Below are 16,193 nucleotides of genomic sequence, written 5' to 3' on the forward strand. Positions count from 1 at the left end.
ACACCATTTAAAATTCACTAAAATATAATGGAAGAGTGAGAAACATGGTCATGGTTTACATGCCACACCATCCTCAACCGAAGCAAACCATCACAATTCTAACAGCCAATAGGTCAAAACATATCATGGCCATCATCACGAGCTTGAGAACAAATCCTAATTGTAAGGATTGTCTAAATTCCCATAGAAAGTACTATTATCCTACATGTAGTACTAACAAATATGCCAATGTAACTTAAATAATTCAATGAATAAGCAACAAACATTATAAACAACAAACATTATTATTTTTTCTTTCGTGTGGTAAACTCATCATTTGTTTTTTTTCATTATTGAAACTCATCATTTGTTGAATTTCCTTCTACCAAGTTGTTGAAAAAAAGCTTGAATCTCTACACGGCATTTGAAACTCTTTGTATACAATCAATATGACACAAATAAACAATCCATAATTTATATACTAATTTATATACTAATTACAAGCATTCACTAGCTGTACCTTAAATATTTTCAAAGCTTGGCTTGCACATCATAAATAATCATGCCATGTAGGAACTATTTGAGTACACAAAACTATCCATAATTTAATAGGTGCTAACCAAGCAGGAACCAAATGACAGCATAGAAATAGCATCAATTTGACATAAATAAATAGACCTCAATTATTTTCTAATAACATATTTTCATTTCTTGCTTTCATTTAAAAATAACAAAAGTATGACCTACATCATAAATAATCATGCCATATCATGCCATTATTGTCCTTGAATACAATGCACAACTTTATTGACTACTTCAAAATTTGGTCGTCTGTTTTTTATTAAATAGTACTATATCTCTTGAACATATAATATAATATTTATATTTTTTTTTTTAGAAATGGATAAGTCATGGATTACGAAGCCATTATCATCGGCTGTGTATCAGCAAGGGATAAAAGAATTTATTAATTTTGCATTTAAAGGTGCAAAAGAAAATGGTGTAGTAATATGCCCTTGTAAACGTTGTGGTTTCAGAAAATCGGTGAGTAGGAGTGTCATGTTCGACCACTTAAGTTGGTCATCCTTTCCAAAGGGATACACCACGTGGATTCATCATGGAGAGTCCATTCTAGTACCTAATACTATCCCCCCTAGTACTACTCCAAATATGTTTGAAGATACTACCAGTGTCGAAGATCCTATTCAAAACATGATCAAAGATGCATTTGGAGTTGAGAGGAATCATGCTAATGAAATACCATCAACGTCAAATTTAGAGATTGACCAAGAAGATTATGTGATGCCAAGTGAAACTCAAAAAAGAAACGAGGCCAAGGAATACTATGAATTGGCTAGAGAAGGAGAACAACCTTTATATGAAGGGTGTAGAAAATATTCCAGACTATCTTTTTTGGTTAAGTTGTACCATATAAAATGTTTATGTGGATTGAGTGAGAAGGCAATGACAATGATTTTAGAGTTAATAAAAGATGCATTTGAATATGCAAACATTCCAAGTTCGTTCTATGAAGCCAAGAAATCAATCACAAAACTTGGTTTGAATTATGTAAAGATACCCGCATGTCCAAACGGTTGTATGCTGTATTGGGGAGAAGATGAAGAGAGTGAGACTTGCAAAAATTGTAACACTTCAAAATGGAAAACAAATGAAGAGGTCTCTGTTAACAAGAAAAAGAAGAAAATTCCTGCCAAGGTTCTTCGTTATTTTCCATTAAAACCTCGATTACAAAGATTATTTTTGTCTCCAAAGACGGCAGAGGATATGAGATGGCATGCAACAGATACTAACAATGATGGAATGTTGAGGCATCCTAGAGATTCAGAAGCTTGGAAGAAATTTGACTCGACACATACTTGGTTTTCATCAGATCCACGAAATGTGCGTCTTGCATTAGCTAGTGATGGTTTTAATCCTTTTGGTGTGATGAGTGCAAATAATAGTATTTGGCCAGTTGTTCTCATTCCATATAACACTCCTCCATGGGTTTGCATGAAGCAGACATCATTTATAATGTCAATGATAATTCCCGGTAAAGAAGCACCAGGAAATAATATTGATGTCTACTTACAACCTTTAGTCAAAGAACTGAAAGAGTTATGGACAAATGGGGTGGATACATACGATTCTTTCACTAAAGAGATGTTCAAGTTGCATGCAAATTTGATGTGGACGATTAGTGACTTTCCAGGTTTGGGTGCACTTTCTGGGTGGAACACATACACAGGACTTGCTTGCCCATCATGTAACTTTCAAACTACATCTCTCCGTCTTAAAGGTAGTCGTAAATGGTGTTTTATGGGTCATCGGCGTTTCCTTGATCGGAGACACAGGTTTAGATTGAACAGGATCCGCTTTAATGGTGAACAAGAAATGCGGAGTCCGCCGAGAACATTATCTGGACATCAAGTTTTTGAGCAGGTTAAAGATGTTGATATCGTCTTTGGTAAAAAGCCAGTGAAAGAAAAATCGGTAAAAAGAACACGTGAGGGACAACCTATAGAAGGTGATAGTACACGGTGTGATCCTACAAAAGGTCATCCTCAACAATGGAAAAAGAAAAGCATATTTTTTGAACTTCCGTACTGGAAGGATAATCTTCTGCGCCATAATCTTGATCCGATGCATATTGAGAAAAATGTGTGCGATAATGTCATATTTACTTTACTAAATGATAGGCAAAAGAGTAAAGACCATGTTAAGGCTCGAAAAGACCTTCAAAATATGGGCATAAGACCTGATCTTTGGCCAGATGAAAATGGTAGAATTTCTCCGGCGCCCTTTAGTCTAACGGGTAAAGATAAAAGGAATTTTTTAACAACTCTAAGGAATATTCGGGTGCCTGATGGTTATTCAAGCAACATTTCTAGATGCATTGACTTGGTAAATCTCAAGGTGAATGGAATGATGAAGAGTCATGATTGTCATATATTAATGGAACAACTTCTACCATTAGCCATTCGCACAACATTACCTCATGAGATTTCAGCAGTATTGATTGAGTTGTGCTCATTCTTTAGACAATTATGTGGTAAGGTGTTGAAAATTGAAGATTTGGAAAAATTGCAAAACCAAATTGTCCTCACTTTATGCCACATGGAAATGTTATTTCCTCCCTCGTTCTTCACGGTTATGGTTCACTTGGTTGTTCACCTTGTTGAAGAAGTTAAGCTTGGAGGTCCTGTTCATTATCGATGGATGTATCCTGTTGAAAGGTAAAGTATGTGATTTTGTTCTAATGTTACTAACTTAGAATGTAGAAATTTTTTTAACTGAAACTATTATGGTTCAATAATAGGTATTTGGGGAAGCTTAAATCGCATGTACGTAATAAGGCAAAGCCAGAAGGGTCTATTGCGGAAGGATATCGTTTCGAAGAGATTCTTACATTTTGTTCCAGATATCTAGAAAACATTGAGACTAGATGGAATCAACCCGGGCGTGTAGATGATGAACCTATTGGTGATATCCAAACAGGTTCACGTGTAGCAGAATTATTTCCTAGAGTTGGAAAACCTGCGAGTGGATCTTCATTTTACACCCTAACACCAATTGAAAAGTTGCAGGCTCATAGACATGTTTTAACAAATTGTCCAATAGTTGACGACTATCTAAAGTAAGTAGTTTTATTTCATTATGTAGTTTCATCTACACTATTAAGACGTTTTTTTACATCTAATATCAAATAACCAAATAGGCAGTTCCGAAGTATTACTCAGAGCCAAATGAGGCGCAGTCAAAGAAGTGCTGCTGAGATAGACAAGAAGGTTCATAGAGAGTTTACTCACTGGTTCCGCAATCGTGTAAGTTTTTCGTACAAAAATATAATTTTTTTGTTAAATTGGTTTTAATAATAAGACTAATTTGATGTTGTATCGTGTATAGATTTGCAACAATCTAGACAGCATTGGTGGACCAGATAAAGATGTTCTCATTAGTCTTGCTCATGGTCCTTTTGATAAAGTTAAAAGGTTTACCGCGTTCAATGTCAATGGATTCAAGTTTCGAACGTTGGAGCGAGATAATCTTTTAAAAACTCAAAATAGTGGAGTTTTTGGCATGTTTGGTACACGAAGCTATTCAAGCAATAGTGATACCCAAATGAGATTTGGAGGGGTTCCTTACTATGGAAGATTGATAGACATTATTGTGCTTTCCTATGATGGCTTCACAGTGCCCATGTTTAAGTGTGAATGGGCTAATACCACAAACCCACGAGGCATTAAGATAGATAAGTTGGGTTTTACTTCTATAAACTTTGCACGACTACTACATTCTGGGGAACATGAAGATAACGAGCCATACATTCAAGCTTCAGAAGCTCAAATGGTTTTTTATGTGGATGATGAGAGTGAACAAGGATGGAGCATACCTATTCATTTGAAGCCAAGAGACTTGTATGACATGGGTGGAAATGATGAAATTATGACACCTATTGAGCCGTATCCATCACAAAATTTGGAACAAATTTTTCTTAATGATGATCTTGTAACTCCAGCGACAAATGATGACAACAATTAAGATTTATTTTTTATTAATCAAAAGTTTAGTTTGTTTTTAACTCGTGTGAGACTTATGTTTTTTTTGTTGTTTATCCCTAATTTATGTATGAGATGACATTGTTACTCATCCCTAATTAATGTATTAGATGACATTGTTACTATATGTTTTTTGTTGCTTATCAATTAATGTATGAGATGATATTGTTACTATATGTGTTATTGTATAATTTGTCTTTTAATTTGTCTTTTAATTTGTCTTTTAATACTTATACTTGTAGTTGAAGCTTGTTGTTAGACAATGACTACACCATATGAGAAATTGCGCCTCCAAAGAATTGCAGAGAATAAGAAAAAGGTAGAGGCTCTCAATCTTCATACACTCTCTCAGTCCCTTCACAAATCATGTGAGCCTTCTTCCAAACCATTGCCGGTTAGTAATAAATTCTCAATACTACTACATATAAATTAATTATATTGATTGTTGACTGACATTCACTTATGCATATTATTTAGTCTGTGAAGGTTCGTCCGAGGTTTGTACAACCTGGAGAGCTTGAAGTAAACAAGAAGCGCCTACGTTCAACTACAATGCGCAAATCATCCATAACTCCTCACCCAATCGAAACTACAATAACTTCTTCTCCAATACAACCTACAATAACCCCTCCACTAATCCAAACTACAAAAGATGTTGTGGTAGGAGAGGAGACTGAAGATGATTTGGTAGGAGATGAGGTTGAAGATGATGTGGTAGGAGACGAGGCTGAAGATATTGTGGTAGGAGATCGGGCTGAAGATGTTGTGGTAGGAGATGGGGATGAAGATGTTGTTGTAGAAGATGAGACTAAAGATGTTGATAAAAAGGCTAAATCTGTGTATTGGGATGTAAATATCATTAGTAAGTATTTTAAGGTTAAAGTATCTATAAATAATTAAATTATTTACATAGTTTAATTATGATATTAATCTGTTTACTTTCTTCTATGATAGATGAAGAGGGTCATGTTTCAAGCACACGTTTATGTGCGAAAGACTTGGTTGCGAATTCAGAGCCCAATGGAACATGGATAATACTTGAATTCAATAATGATCATTGTGCAATAGGACAAGCTTCAGGTTTGTTAGCAGGGTATTTAGGCATGATTATTAGAATGTATAAAGACATTCCCATAATGTTTGAGAGTTGGAAGGATATTCCAGAGGAAACAAAAACAAAGTTTTATGATTCAAAGATAAAGGTATATATCATTAATAAGTAATTGCATGTTCTTTAAATTAATTTCATGGTGATTATTACTTGCTTTCTGAACTAATTTTTATTTTAATGTTTAGCTCCATTTTCTTGTTGATGACGGGCGTGATAAAGAATTCGTACTTGCTTCTGCTGCAAAGAAATGGAAGGATGGCCGACATTATTTGTTTCGCAAATTTTATAAATGGGATCTCACTTTGGAGGAAAATCTTCAAAAGTTTCCAACCGTCAGAGGCATTCCGGAACACGATTGGGCTGTTTTTGTTCAATATAGACGGAAAGAAAAAACACAAGTAATATTAGTGTTTTTATTTGTTAGATTTCTCTGATTTGTATGTTATCCTTATCTATAACGGGTGTTTTTATTTGTTACCAATGTAGAAAATAGCCCAAAAAAATGCTCAAAATAGAGCAAAATTGAAGGCTCCGCACACACTCGGATCTAAGTCGCTTGCAAGGAAGAAACATGAGTTGGTATGTCCAAATCTATATATTAATGATTGTATGTTTGATAGTACAATTAATTAATATTTGTTCTTATTTGTAGGAATCAAGAGATGGACGAACATACAGCAGAGGAGAAATGTATGCAATTTCTCATACAAAGTCTGACGGGTCTTTTGTCAATGAAGATGCATTCAACAATAATGTAAGTAAACGTTAATTCTTTTGAAATATTTGTTAGTCTCCTTAAGGTTTGAAAAAAAATCAAACCTTTTGGCATCTCTTAGAGGTGGGGAGAACCTTTCTGAAAAGAAAAAATGTCTTAGAAATGTCTCGAATAAATTGGCACTTGAGCCACAAACCTAACATGACCCAAAGCCCTTTTATTACATTCAATATTCGTCATGCATGACTAGAGTAGAAACTATATGCATGACGTGTACATTATAGAAATAAATTACACAATATGTATGGGCGAAAAGAGATACATGTGTACATGGCTTGTAGTCACCGCCATTGTTATCACCGTTCACAAAGTAGAAGAGAACCGTAGTTAATTAGGACAAATGCATGCTGCAGACAAATCTTAATTATTATATGTGGTAAGTACACTCTTTTGGCAACACATATATATTAAACAAGTATTAATTCATGGTTCTTTGTGCATTATGTCTCTGCATGTGAGCGTAATACTATTCTGGAATGAAATGAAAAGTGTATATATATGTATGTATAGGTTTTATGTTCTTCTAAGTACATGCATGTAATGTATAGGTTATATGTTTTTATTGGAATTAATTTTACTATGTTAAAAAGTGATAGAAAATAAAAAATTAATACTAAAAAATAAAATTAATATAGTAGAAATAATTCAAAGAAAAAATAATATTAAAAAGAATAATATTTTATTTAAAAGTATTTTAGTAAATTATAGTTTAAATAAAAAAATATAATAGATAAAAATTAGTAAAGGTTTAAACTATTGCTAAAAATTAAAAATTAAATAATGTTGACGACGGTTCTAACCGTCAGGATATCACATTGACGACAGTTTTTAACCGTCGCGAATGACAACAAAAACAAAAATCAAAGGCATAATCACGACAGTTTTTAACCGTCGCCATTTCTAATTTACGACAGTACCAAACAGTCGTGAAATAGCGCGACAGTTATGTGTGGCGGTTTTGTCAACCGTCGCGAAACAGGTTGGGGACACATAATTCTGCGACGGTGCTGCAACCGTCGTAAATTTGGAAATGTGGCAGTTTTAACCGTCGTAATCCATCAAAATAGCTGTCGCAATCTGCCAATTTTCTTGTAGTGTATCTAAATCAAAATACATATTAAAAATTGAAATCATAAATAGAATATTTTGAAAGTCGGAAAGATATTTAAGACTATTGAAAATTTTCTAAACTAATCACCCTTGCAAATAAGAATAAAATGCGTTCAATTTGCCTGGATTATGTAAAAAATTAATAGGCTTAATACTCAATTTGGTCCTTTACCTATACACTAGGGTCCAATTTGGTCCTTTACCTTTTAAAAATTTCAAAGTGGTCCCATACGTTACCAAAAAGTATGCACGTTGGTCTTTATCGTTAAAATGCTTCAAACGGTGTTAACATTTGATGACATGGCACGTGAGATGGATCAATCAATGTTCATCATCTCTATTATAATTTGGGTTCTTACTGCAATTTTTAAAAAATCCCAAATCCTCTAACCTAAAATCCTGTAACTCAATCTTGTTACAAATTGACTACAAAATTGCACAAGAAAGCATGAGTTCTGGGCACATTTCATCCTCAACATCCAGAAATGTGATTGATTCGCAAGTTTACACAGGGTTTGCGAAGCTTCTATGCGCGTGTGGAGACGAAGCAATACTGCGTAGGGCGAAAACCGTTAACAACTATGGAAAGCTATTCTGGGGATGCAAGCATTTTAAGGTACTACGAGTTCTATTATTGTTCTGAAGTGTCTTTTTTTCTGTAACCATAACCATCGTTCCCAATATCTTCATAGGGGCATTCCAGTTCTGGGTGTGGTTTTTTCGAATGGTTCCATGAAGAATGTAGAGATGAGAAGGAAGACACCTTGATGAAGCATGAATGGAAGATTCAGGTGCTGAGCCAAGAGATGGATGCTGTCAGGAAAGAGACAGAAGATTTGAAGTTGAAAACATTGGAATTGGGGGAGCTAATTGAGAAGACAAAGAAATGGAAGAGCATTTGGAATTGTTTTGTCTGTTTCATGTTTTTAGTTCTTGTAATTAAGATGGTCTAGTTATGTGTTCTAATGTATTTTGGAACTGTTTTGTCTTGAATTGTTTTGAGACATGTAGTTTGCAAGATGTGTTGCTTGTAAACATAGTATCTTGCTAGAGATAATTGTAATGTTATTAGTGTTTTGAAATGTATTTTGAGACAGTATTTTGAGACATGTATTTTGCAATATGTTATTAGACTCAAGTCATTTGCAAGATGTTTATGAGGTACTCAAAACAGAAGTACCAGGAAATATGTTCATTACAACATGACATTAAAACTATCCAAAATATGTGCATCTAAAAGATGTTCAAAACAGAACAACCCAAAATATATTAGAACACAATATATTAGAACATGACATTTAAACAACCCAAAATAGGTGCATCTCAAATATGTTCAAAATAGAACAACCCAAAATATGTTCAAAGTATACTAGACAAAACCAAAATATACTAGTCAAACATTACATTAATTCAACCCAAAATATAGTTAACAGACCCTAACAAACTAAATGCCCTTCTTAGTATTGTTTCTTTTTGTAGGAGTGGTCCTCCTAGTGGTAGGACCAACTGCATTTTGAGATGCACTAAGCCTTGTTGTTGGACCCACATGTGCTGGTTTCCTAAATGGTATCTTGTGTGGCCTAGCTGTTGGCATCTTTTTATGCGTCCCTAGTGTAGGTGGTGCCCTTGAAGCTTGGATTGGTTGAGATCCTTGTGTCATTGAAGTTTGTCTTGATTGAGATCCTTGTGTTGGCTGAGATCCTTGTGTCCTTGAAGCTTGTCTTGGTTGAGACCCTTGTGTTGGTTGTGATCCTTGTGTCCTTGAAGCTTTTCTTGGTTGAGACCCTTGTGTTGGTTGTGATGTTTGTGGTGGTTGAGTCATCTTGCAGGTGGATTTGTTATGCCCAATTTGCCTACACCTTGTGCACCTCATTATCATACCTGTCTTCCTCATTTTTCTATCTGTCCCATCAATTTCACCAGCCTCACGATTCCTCCTCTTCTTAGGCCTTCCAGGCATTTTCTTGTACTTTGGTGGCTGGACATCTGGGAACTCTGTTCTGACCCATAAATTTGTTCCATTTACTGGATAAATTATGGGATCATAAACAGACATATACCTAGCCTTTTTATAAATGTCAGAAATGAAGTCTTCAATATGTAAACCTCTGCTCTTCAATGCAGCAATAGCATGCACACAAGGAAGCCCTGTTAGTTGCCACTTTCTACACATGCAGTTGTATTCCTTTAGGTTGACAGAAAAAATGTCACCTGGGTTCTCAATGTGCCTAACCTCATAAATGTATTCAGCTGACATCCTATGTACACAAAATACAACAGAAAATGAATAACAGAACAATACAACAGAATATACATAATTAGAACTTGTTAGGGAATCAATGAATAACAAAAGATACCTAACAATCCATGAATTTGTGTAGGAACTTGTTCTCTCCACTTTTTTCTTTATGTTTGGCAATACATCTTCATCATTTAAGTTAGGAAATTTCACCCTATTTGTTGCCCATTTCTCCATTATGTAGCCCCTAATTTCTTCTAGCATTGTCACAATTGGCTTACCTCTAGATTCCACAATGACACTGTTGAAGGCTTCAGACATATTGTTCAACACAGTATCAGATTTTGAAGTAGTCCTAAAATAAGACTTACTCCAAAATCTAGGTGGAGTCTGCATCATATGCTTGTATGCCTCTTCATTTATCTGCCTCATACCTCTCATCTCCTTTTCCCATGCTTGTGGGTAAGTTGCCCTAGCTGCTCTCCAGATTATCTCCTTCAACATTTTTCCTGGGAACTTTTTTCTAAAGTGGTTGTATAAGTGCCTAACACAGAACCTTTGTTCCACATTTGGAAGCAACTCATCCATGGCAGGAAGTAGACCCTGTAACATAAAGAACAACATAGATATAACCTCATAAATGTGAATACAAATTAAAAAAATAGATCAATTATAGAATGGTACCTTTTGCTGGTCAGAAATGAATGTGTAGGTTCTACATTCTTCTCTGCCACCTAGGTCATCAATGAGTAGTTGCAAGAACCATAACCAACTGTCCTTTGTTTCCCCTTCTACAACAGCAAATGCAATAGGTAACATCTGATCATTTGGATCAGTCCCAATAGCTGCTAAGATCTGACCTCCACATAATCCTTTTAGAAAGCAGCCATCAAGACCAATAATAGGCCTACACAGCTTGAAACTTTGCTTACAAGCAGCATAGCATACATATAACCTCTTGAAAAAAGGCCTTGTATCTTCAGCACCCTCTTGAACTGGTGTGACACTTAGCTTGACAGTAGAACCAGGATTTGTCCTTAGTATCTCATGACAGTAATCATATAACCTTGTGTAATCTCCTATAAATGAACCATCAACCATATCCCTAGCTAAACTTCTGGCCCTAATTGCCTTTGTCTTACAAACCCCCACATTCCATTTCTTTATAGCCTTTTACTTAATGTCTTTAACTTTCAACTTAGGATTAGATTTCAATGAATTTTGTAACCTTGTGCTAAGCCATTTAGTAGACATCAGTGGTACATTGAATTCTCTAGAACAAGTGTGTGTATCAACAAGTTTTCTAATTTGCCAAGTCTCCTCATTAGGCTACTTCCCACGATAAGCCTCCCATTTGCAGCCTTCTTTACATTCAACCTTCACTCTCAGCTTGTCATTTTTTACAAACTTAAGAGCTCTACCATTTTGAACAGAATAGGTTCTAATAGCTTCTTTAAAATCATTTTTTGAGTTAATAAAAGTTCCCAATTCCCATTTATATTGAGACATGTCTTTTAATAACTTGAAAGTAGGATACTTTTTCTTTCTTATGTTACCACTATCCTCACAATCAGACTCCTTAGAATCACTATCACACCCACTATCTAATTCCTCACTATCATTGTTCAACTCTTTGTCATCACCACCATTAACTCCTTCCATAGGCTTCTTATTTTTGCTTGTTGCTCCTTCCATAAGATTGGCAAGATCCTCATCAGAATAATCCATACTAGCATCAGAGTCACTAAAATCAACCTCCATAGCACTATCACAATTATATGTCTCATCCTCACTATCATCAGAGTCATCCTCACTAGCATTCACACCTGCATTATCTGCTTCAGTCTCCTCATTATTCAACAATTCCTCACTTGCAATCATAACCTCATCAATCAGATTGTTCAGGACTTCTTCATTTGCATTTAGGACCTCAACACCCTCATTGTCCATGTTTCCTTGACCTGCACTCACCCCTCCATCCCATCACCCTCATTGTCCATGTTTCCTTGACCTGCACTCACCCCTCCCCCACCCTCACCCTCATTAAGTACTTCATTAACAATATCCTGAATTGTATCATAGTTTTCTGTATCAACCCCATTCAAAGGTTCTTCAACAGTGGCTTCTTCAACAACATTAGGACTATCAACAAATTCTGGTTGGGATAAGGGGTGTTCTATGTAAATATCCACTTTAAGATGTACCCTAAAGAGGTCAGCTATATCCAAGGCACCCTTATCATCTATGAGAAGGTTCATCCCAACTGTTGGGTCATTGTAGTATATGCTACAAACTCCACTATAACCAAACTCTTTCAAAAGACCCAACAATTCAAAGTAAGACCACCTATCAGCATCTACTACTAGTTTATCACACATGCCCCCCTCATAAACCGTTTTTTCTAAGTCCAGAAAGCTACCACTATGGTGCACATTAAAGGTCAAAATTTCATCCATTTCAACCTAATAGATGAAAATACATAGTTTTAGCTTGATTTCTAACAAAACTTAAACCAGAAAATCCAGTAAAACAGGAAAAATGAAAAAGGGGAAAAAAACTCTAATTTTCATACGATACATAAACCCTAACCTATAAACAAGAAGAAGAGATTGAAGAAATAAGAAATCTGACCTTCATATATTACTTCCCAATGTGATGATAAGTCGTCTTCTTCGTCTTCGCACACTCCTCTTCGTCTTCGCACAAGTCTTCGTCTTCGACACTTCTCTTCAGAAAACTTCTAACCTTGCTGAACGGAAAATGGAACATGGATATTGAGGGTACCCTATTTGCTAGTGAAAATGACAGGTCATCAATATTATTACCCTACCCATGACACCTAGCAGCCACGTTGGAATATATTTAACGTTCCAAACGATAAAGACCAACGTGCATACTTTTTGGTAACGTCTGGGACCACTTTGAAACTTTTAAAAGGTAAAGGACCAAATTGGACCCTAGTGTAAAGGTAGAGGACCAAATTGAGTATTAAGCCAAATTAATATTATAATTGAATAGAATTTAACATTTAAAGTAAGTATATAAGATATTAATACTTCAGAAACAACACAATAATCAAGAAAGCCGAAAATCAAGAAAGCCAAAAACATCAACCACAACACAAAACTTATCAAGATGCACCTTTAATTCAAGGTGATCCACTCCATCATAAACAGCACGGTAGTTTGTCTTTCCTGTCACATTCGAAACCAAATTTATAGAAATGTTATGAATAATATTAAATAGATATGGATGTTCATTTTCCCCAATCTTTCTATATTCCTTAACTCCTATAATTTAAGTTCCTAACCTTTGTATATTCCTTGAGTTAATGGTTGTCATTGGTCATGTACTATAAATATGGATCATATTGCAATGTAAATGGTACTCCTTGGAAGAAGATAATACAATATTGCTTTCTCTCTTCTCTTTCTCTCCTTCATGTATCATTCATCTCTATATTGATTTGGTGAATTTCATAACACGTTATCAGCACGATACTCTACAATGCAAGTAATGATATAGCCAGGTTCTATGTTATTTTTCTAATCTTAATATATTTGAACCAATATAATATAATTCATGATTTTGTTACTATTTTTTTTCTTCATATAAATATGTTTATTTTTTATATATTTTGTAGAGAAACTTATTTACCTTGTACAATAATATTAGATTTCTTTGATCATTCTTGTTAAATTCCGGAAGAATTTAACATTAAAGCATTTCTATATGTTAGTCCGGAATTGAATTTTAACACATAAAAGTGTTAATTTAATATTCAAGCATCCCTGAAGGATTGCACAAAGAATAATTTTTCTTGACCGTTGTTTATGGAAATAGTTTGTGATGTGATATTTGTAGAAGTAAAGATTATTATTAAACTATCTCCAAATTATTGTTCAAAGATTGAGTTTAATCGAGTATTGTGTTTATCAATAATTGATGAATTTCAGAAGAATTCAACGTTCAATCACCTTTAAAAGGTCGCATCTATAATATTATTGAATCCCAGAAGGATTTCATAAAAAAAATTTGTTGTATCAATCTAAAAATTCATAATTTGTAATATGTTCATTAAAAGATTGTCATTCCAGAAAAATGACACAAATAATTTTAACGCATCCCAGAAGGATGGTTATATATTTTATTTATTTTTTTAGATTATTGTTTATAACAAATTATTTATATAGTTCCTGAAGAACTTATCAAGCATCCCTGAAGGATAGTAAATCAAATTATATGACGATATAATTTTAGTGATATAATATTGTATGATTAAATATGTTTAATTTTGGAAGGGGTAATTGTTTGATAATTATATGATAATATGTTCATATGAATGTGTTTGATTAAAGTGTTTAATAATGAGATACTATTATATTGGTTTTGAATTATATTGAAGGTATCGAATATCTTTGTATTATACAACACAATTTGGACATAAAATGTGTAATAGAAAAGCTACCGTCTTTTTTCTCGGGTTTGTACTACACTTATATTAGTACAATTGAAGCACATGTCATTGTAAACCAGTAGTTTACAAATTACACTTAAATGTGTCGTTGGTAAAACCGGTTGGGTCATCTCGGATATAATATGATGCGAATAATTTGTATTGAAGAACCAGAAGTTTCTTCAATCCAGTCAATTTTTGTGTGTTTCTAAAGGAAAATAAAAATTTGAGAAATTGCGTTTTGATGACATTAGTTGTTGCATCGACTAAAATATCATGCATATGTCTCTATTCACAACAAGAAGTTTGTGAAATTATTTTCTCAACTAATCAGACTAAGATCTTGTTTTCTGGATTTTTTTTATAGAAATTCCTGTATAAGTATCACATATATTATTAAAATTGATATTGAATATCATGTAATATATGTTCATAAAAAGAAAATGGACCCGAAGATCCATTCTTTAGACGTCTAAAGTTAATTATATGGTTGATACTTATGAGATCATCAATTCTAAATTATATATTTGAAACACCCAAAGTATGATATTAAGATATTTATTCGCATTAAGTCAACAAGATACTATATCTTAGTCCTCCCTAATTTATTCTAATATTTCTCATCTTAGTGAATATTTGGATGTGTTGTGTATATTCCAATTGCTCCAATATAATACATTAATATGAGTCATGAAAGAATATTGGAAAAATATAATTAATATGAATCTCAATTTTGAGGATATAATTTGAGAAAATAATCAAATACTTGATTACAGCCCAGTAGGTTGATTATCACTTGATAAATTAATTTTCCCAATATTAGGGGGAGGGAATAAGTAGCTGAAATCATGAACAAGAAGTTCAAATGAATAGCTAAAATCATGAACAAGAAGTTCAAATGAACAATTTAAAATAAATTGTTGTCTTGATTCTCGTACAAATCAATTTGAACCAGAAGTTCAAAATATAATTCATTTGCAAAGTATATGAAATAAATTATCAGCTGATAATACTCCACTCAAAGTGGATTCTCCTATTGGATAATATAATATTGCAACTGAGTTGTTGCTGCGCCTGAAGCGTGGTATGAAAGTCGGTTCCAATGTTAAAATTCCTCTACTAAGAAAAGAAACTAAAGATGACCCAAGTGAGGATATGAAAATGCTAAGAGCACTGTGACCTAATTTAATTTCCAGTTCCAGAAGAACAAATCAAGTACTTGAAATATGAAATAAAGAGATCTCGATAAATTATGTCATGGATGAAATGGAATGGAATCGAAATTGAGATAACCAAATAAAGTCAATATTGACAATGTCTTTGTATACAATATAGCCCTAAAAGTGATCAATGATAACGAGGATCATGAGTCAAAGTTTATTAAATTATGTAGACTAAGTGGGAATTGGCCAAAATAAATATATTCAATTGAAGAAGAATTAAACTCACTTTACAAGTAACTCACTATTGGACCTGTAGTCCGAACACCTCAAGGTGTGAAACTAATGTGATATAAATGAGTTTTTGTAAAAAAGAAAAATAAGAATGATATAAAGTTTGATTTATTGCTCAATGATTTTCACAAAGACCTAAGATTGATTTTGATAAAACATATCCACCTGTAGTGGATTCAATCGGTTTTGGATATTTAATTAGCCTTGTAGCACATGAAGGGCTTAATTTGAACATGATGAATGTTATGACATCTTATTTATATGGTTCACTTAATAGTGACATTTACATGAAACTCCCTGAAGGGTTCAATATACCAGAGGCACGTAATTGTGGATCTCGATAAAACTTCTACATCAAATTGAACAAGTCTCTCTATGGACTGAAAGAATCTGGATGCATGTGGTATAATCGCCTCAGTGAATATTTACTAAATGATGAATATACTAATAACTCAATTTGTCCTTGTATTTTCATAAAATGATATGGAAAAGTATTTGCAATAATAGTTG

At 33.8% G+C, this 16,193-nt stretch overlaps 2 protein-coding genes across 2 annotated transcripts; one reads left to right on the top strand and one right to left on the bottom strand.

Moving 5' to 3' along the window:
- The first annotated feature begins 879 nt into the window (after positions 1 to 879).
- Positions 880 to 4,521, top strand: LOC131613638 (uncharacterized). Its single transcript, XM_058885288.1, has 4 exons — positions 880 to 3,215; positions 3,299 to 3,616; positions 3,698 to 3,803; positions 3,886 to 4,521. Exons 1-4 carry the CDS (start codon positions 880 to 882, stop codon positions 4,519 to 4,521), a joined length of 3,396 nt encoding a protein of 1,131 aa, XP_058741271.1.
- Positions 4,522 to 8,978: 4,457 nt separating this feature from the next.
- On the bottom strand, positions 8,979 to 10,874 carry LOC131613639 (uncharacterized). The gene is made up of 3 exons (XM_058885289.1): positions 10,458 to 10,874; positions 9,892 to 10,376; positions 8,979 to 9,792 (listed from the first exon to the last, which is right to left on the bottom strand). The coding sequence occupies exons 1-3, from the start codon at positions 10,872 to 10,874 to the stop codon at positions 8,979 to 8,981; spliced, it is 1,716 nt and encodes a 571-aa protein (XP_058741272.1).
- Positions 10,875 to 16,193: the final 5,319 nt, after the last annotated feature.

This window comes from Vicia villosa, linkage group LG6 (assembly GCF_029867415.1).
Source record: "Vicia villosa cultivar HV-30 ecotype Madison, WI linkage group LG6, Vvil1.0, whole genome shotgun sequence".
Classification (NCBI taxonomy): Eukaryota; Viridiplantae; Streptophyta; class Magnoliopsida; order Fabales; family Fabaceae; genus Vicia; species Vicia villosa.

Bases quoted from the DNA above. Each gene is read 5' to 3' on its own strand.
- LOC131613638 (XM_058885288.1), top strand. From the start codon at position 880: ATGGATAAGTCATGGATTACGAAGCCATTATCATCGGCTGTGTATCAG. The intron at 3,216-3,298 runs GTAAAGTATGTG...GTTCAATAATAG, and splicing joins TGGATGTATCCTGTTGAAAG to GTATTTGGGGAAGCTTAAAT. The intron at 3,804-3,885 runs GTAAGTTTTTCG...TATCGTGTATAG, and splicing joins CTCACTGGTTCCGCAATCGT to ATTTGCAACAATCTAGACAG.
- LOC131613639 (XM_058885289.1), bottom strand. From the start codon at position 10,874: ATGGTTGATGGTTCATTTATAGGAGATTACACAAGGTTATATGATTAC. The intron at 10,377-10,457 runs GTACCATTCTAT...TTTATGTTACAG, and splicing joins TCATTTCTGACCAGCAAAAG to GGTCTACTTCCTGCCATGGA. The intron at 9,793-9,891 runs GTATCTTTTGTT...TTGTGTACATAG, and splicing joins ACAAATTCATGGATTGTTAG to GATGTCAGCTGAATACATTT.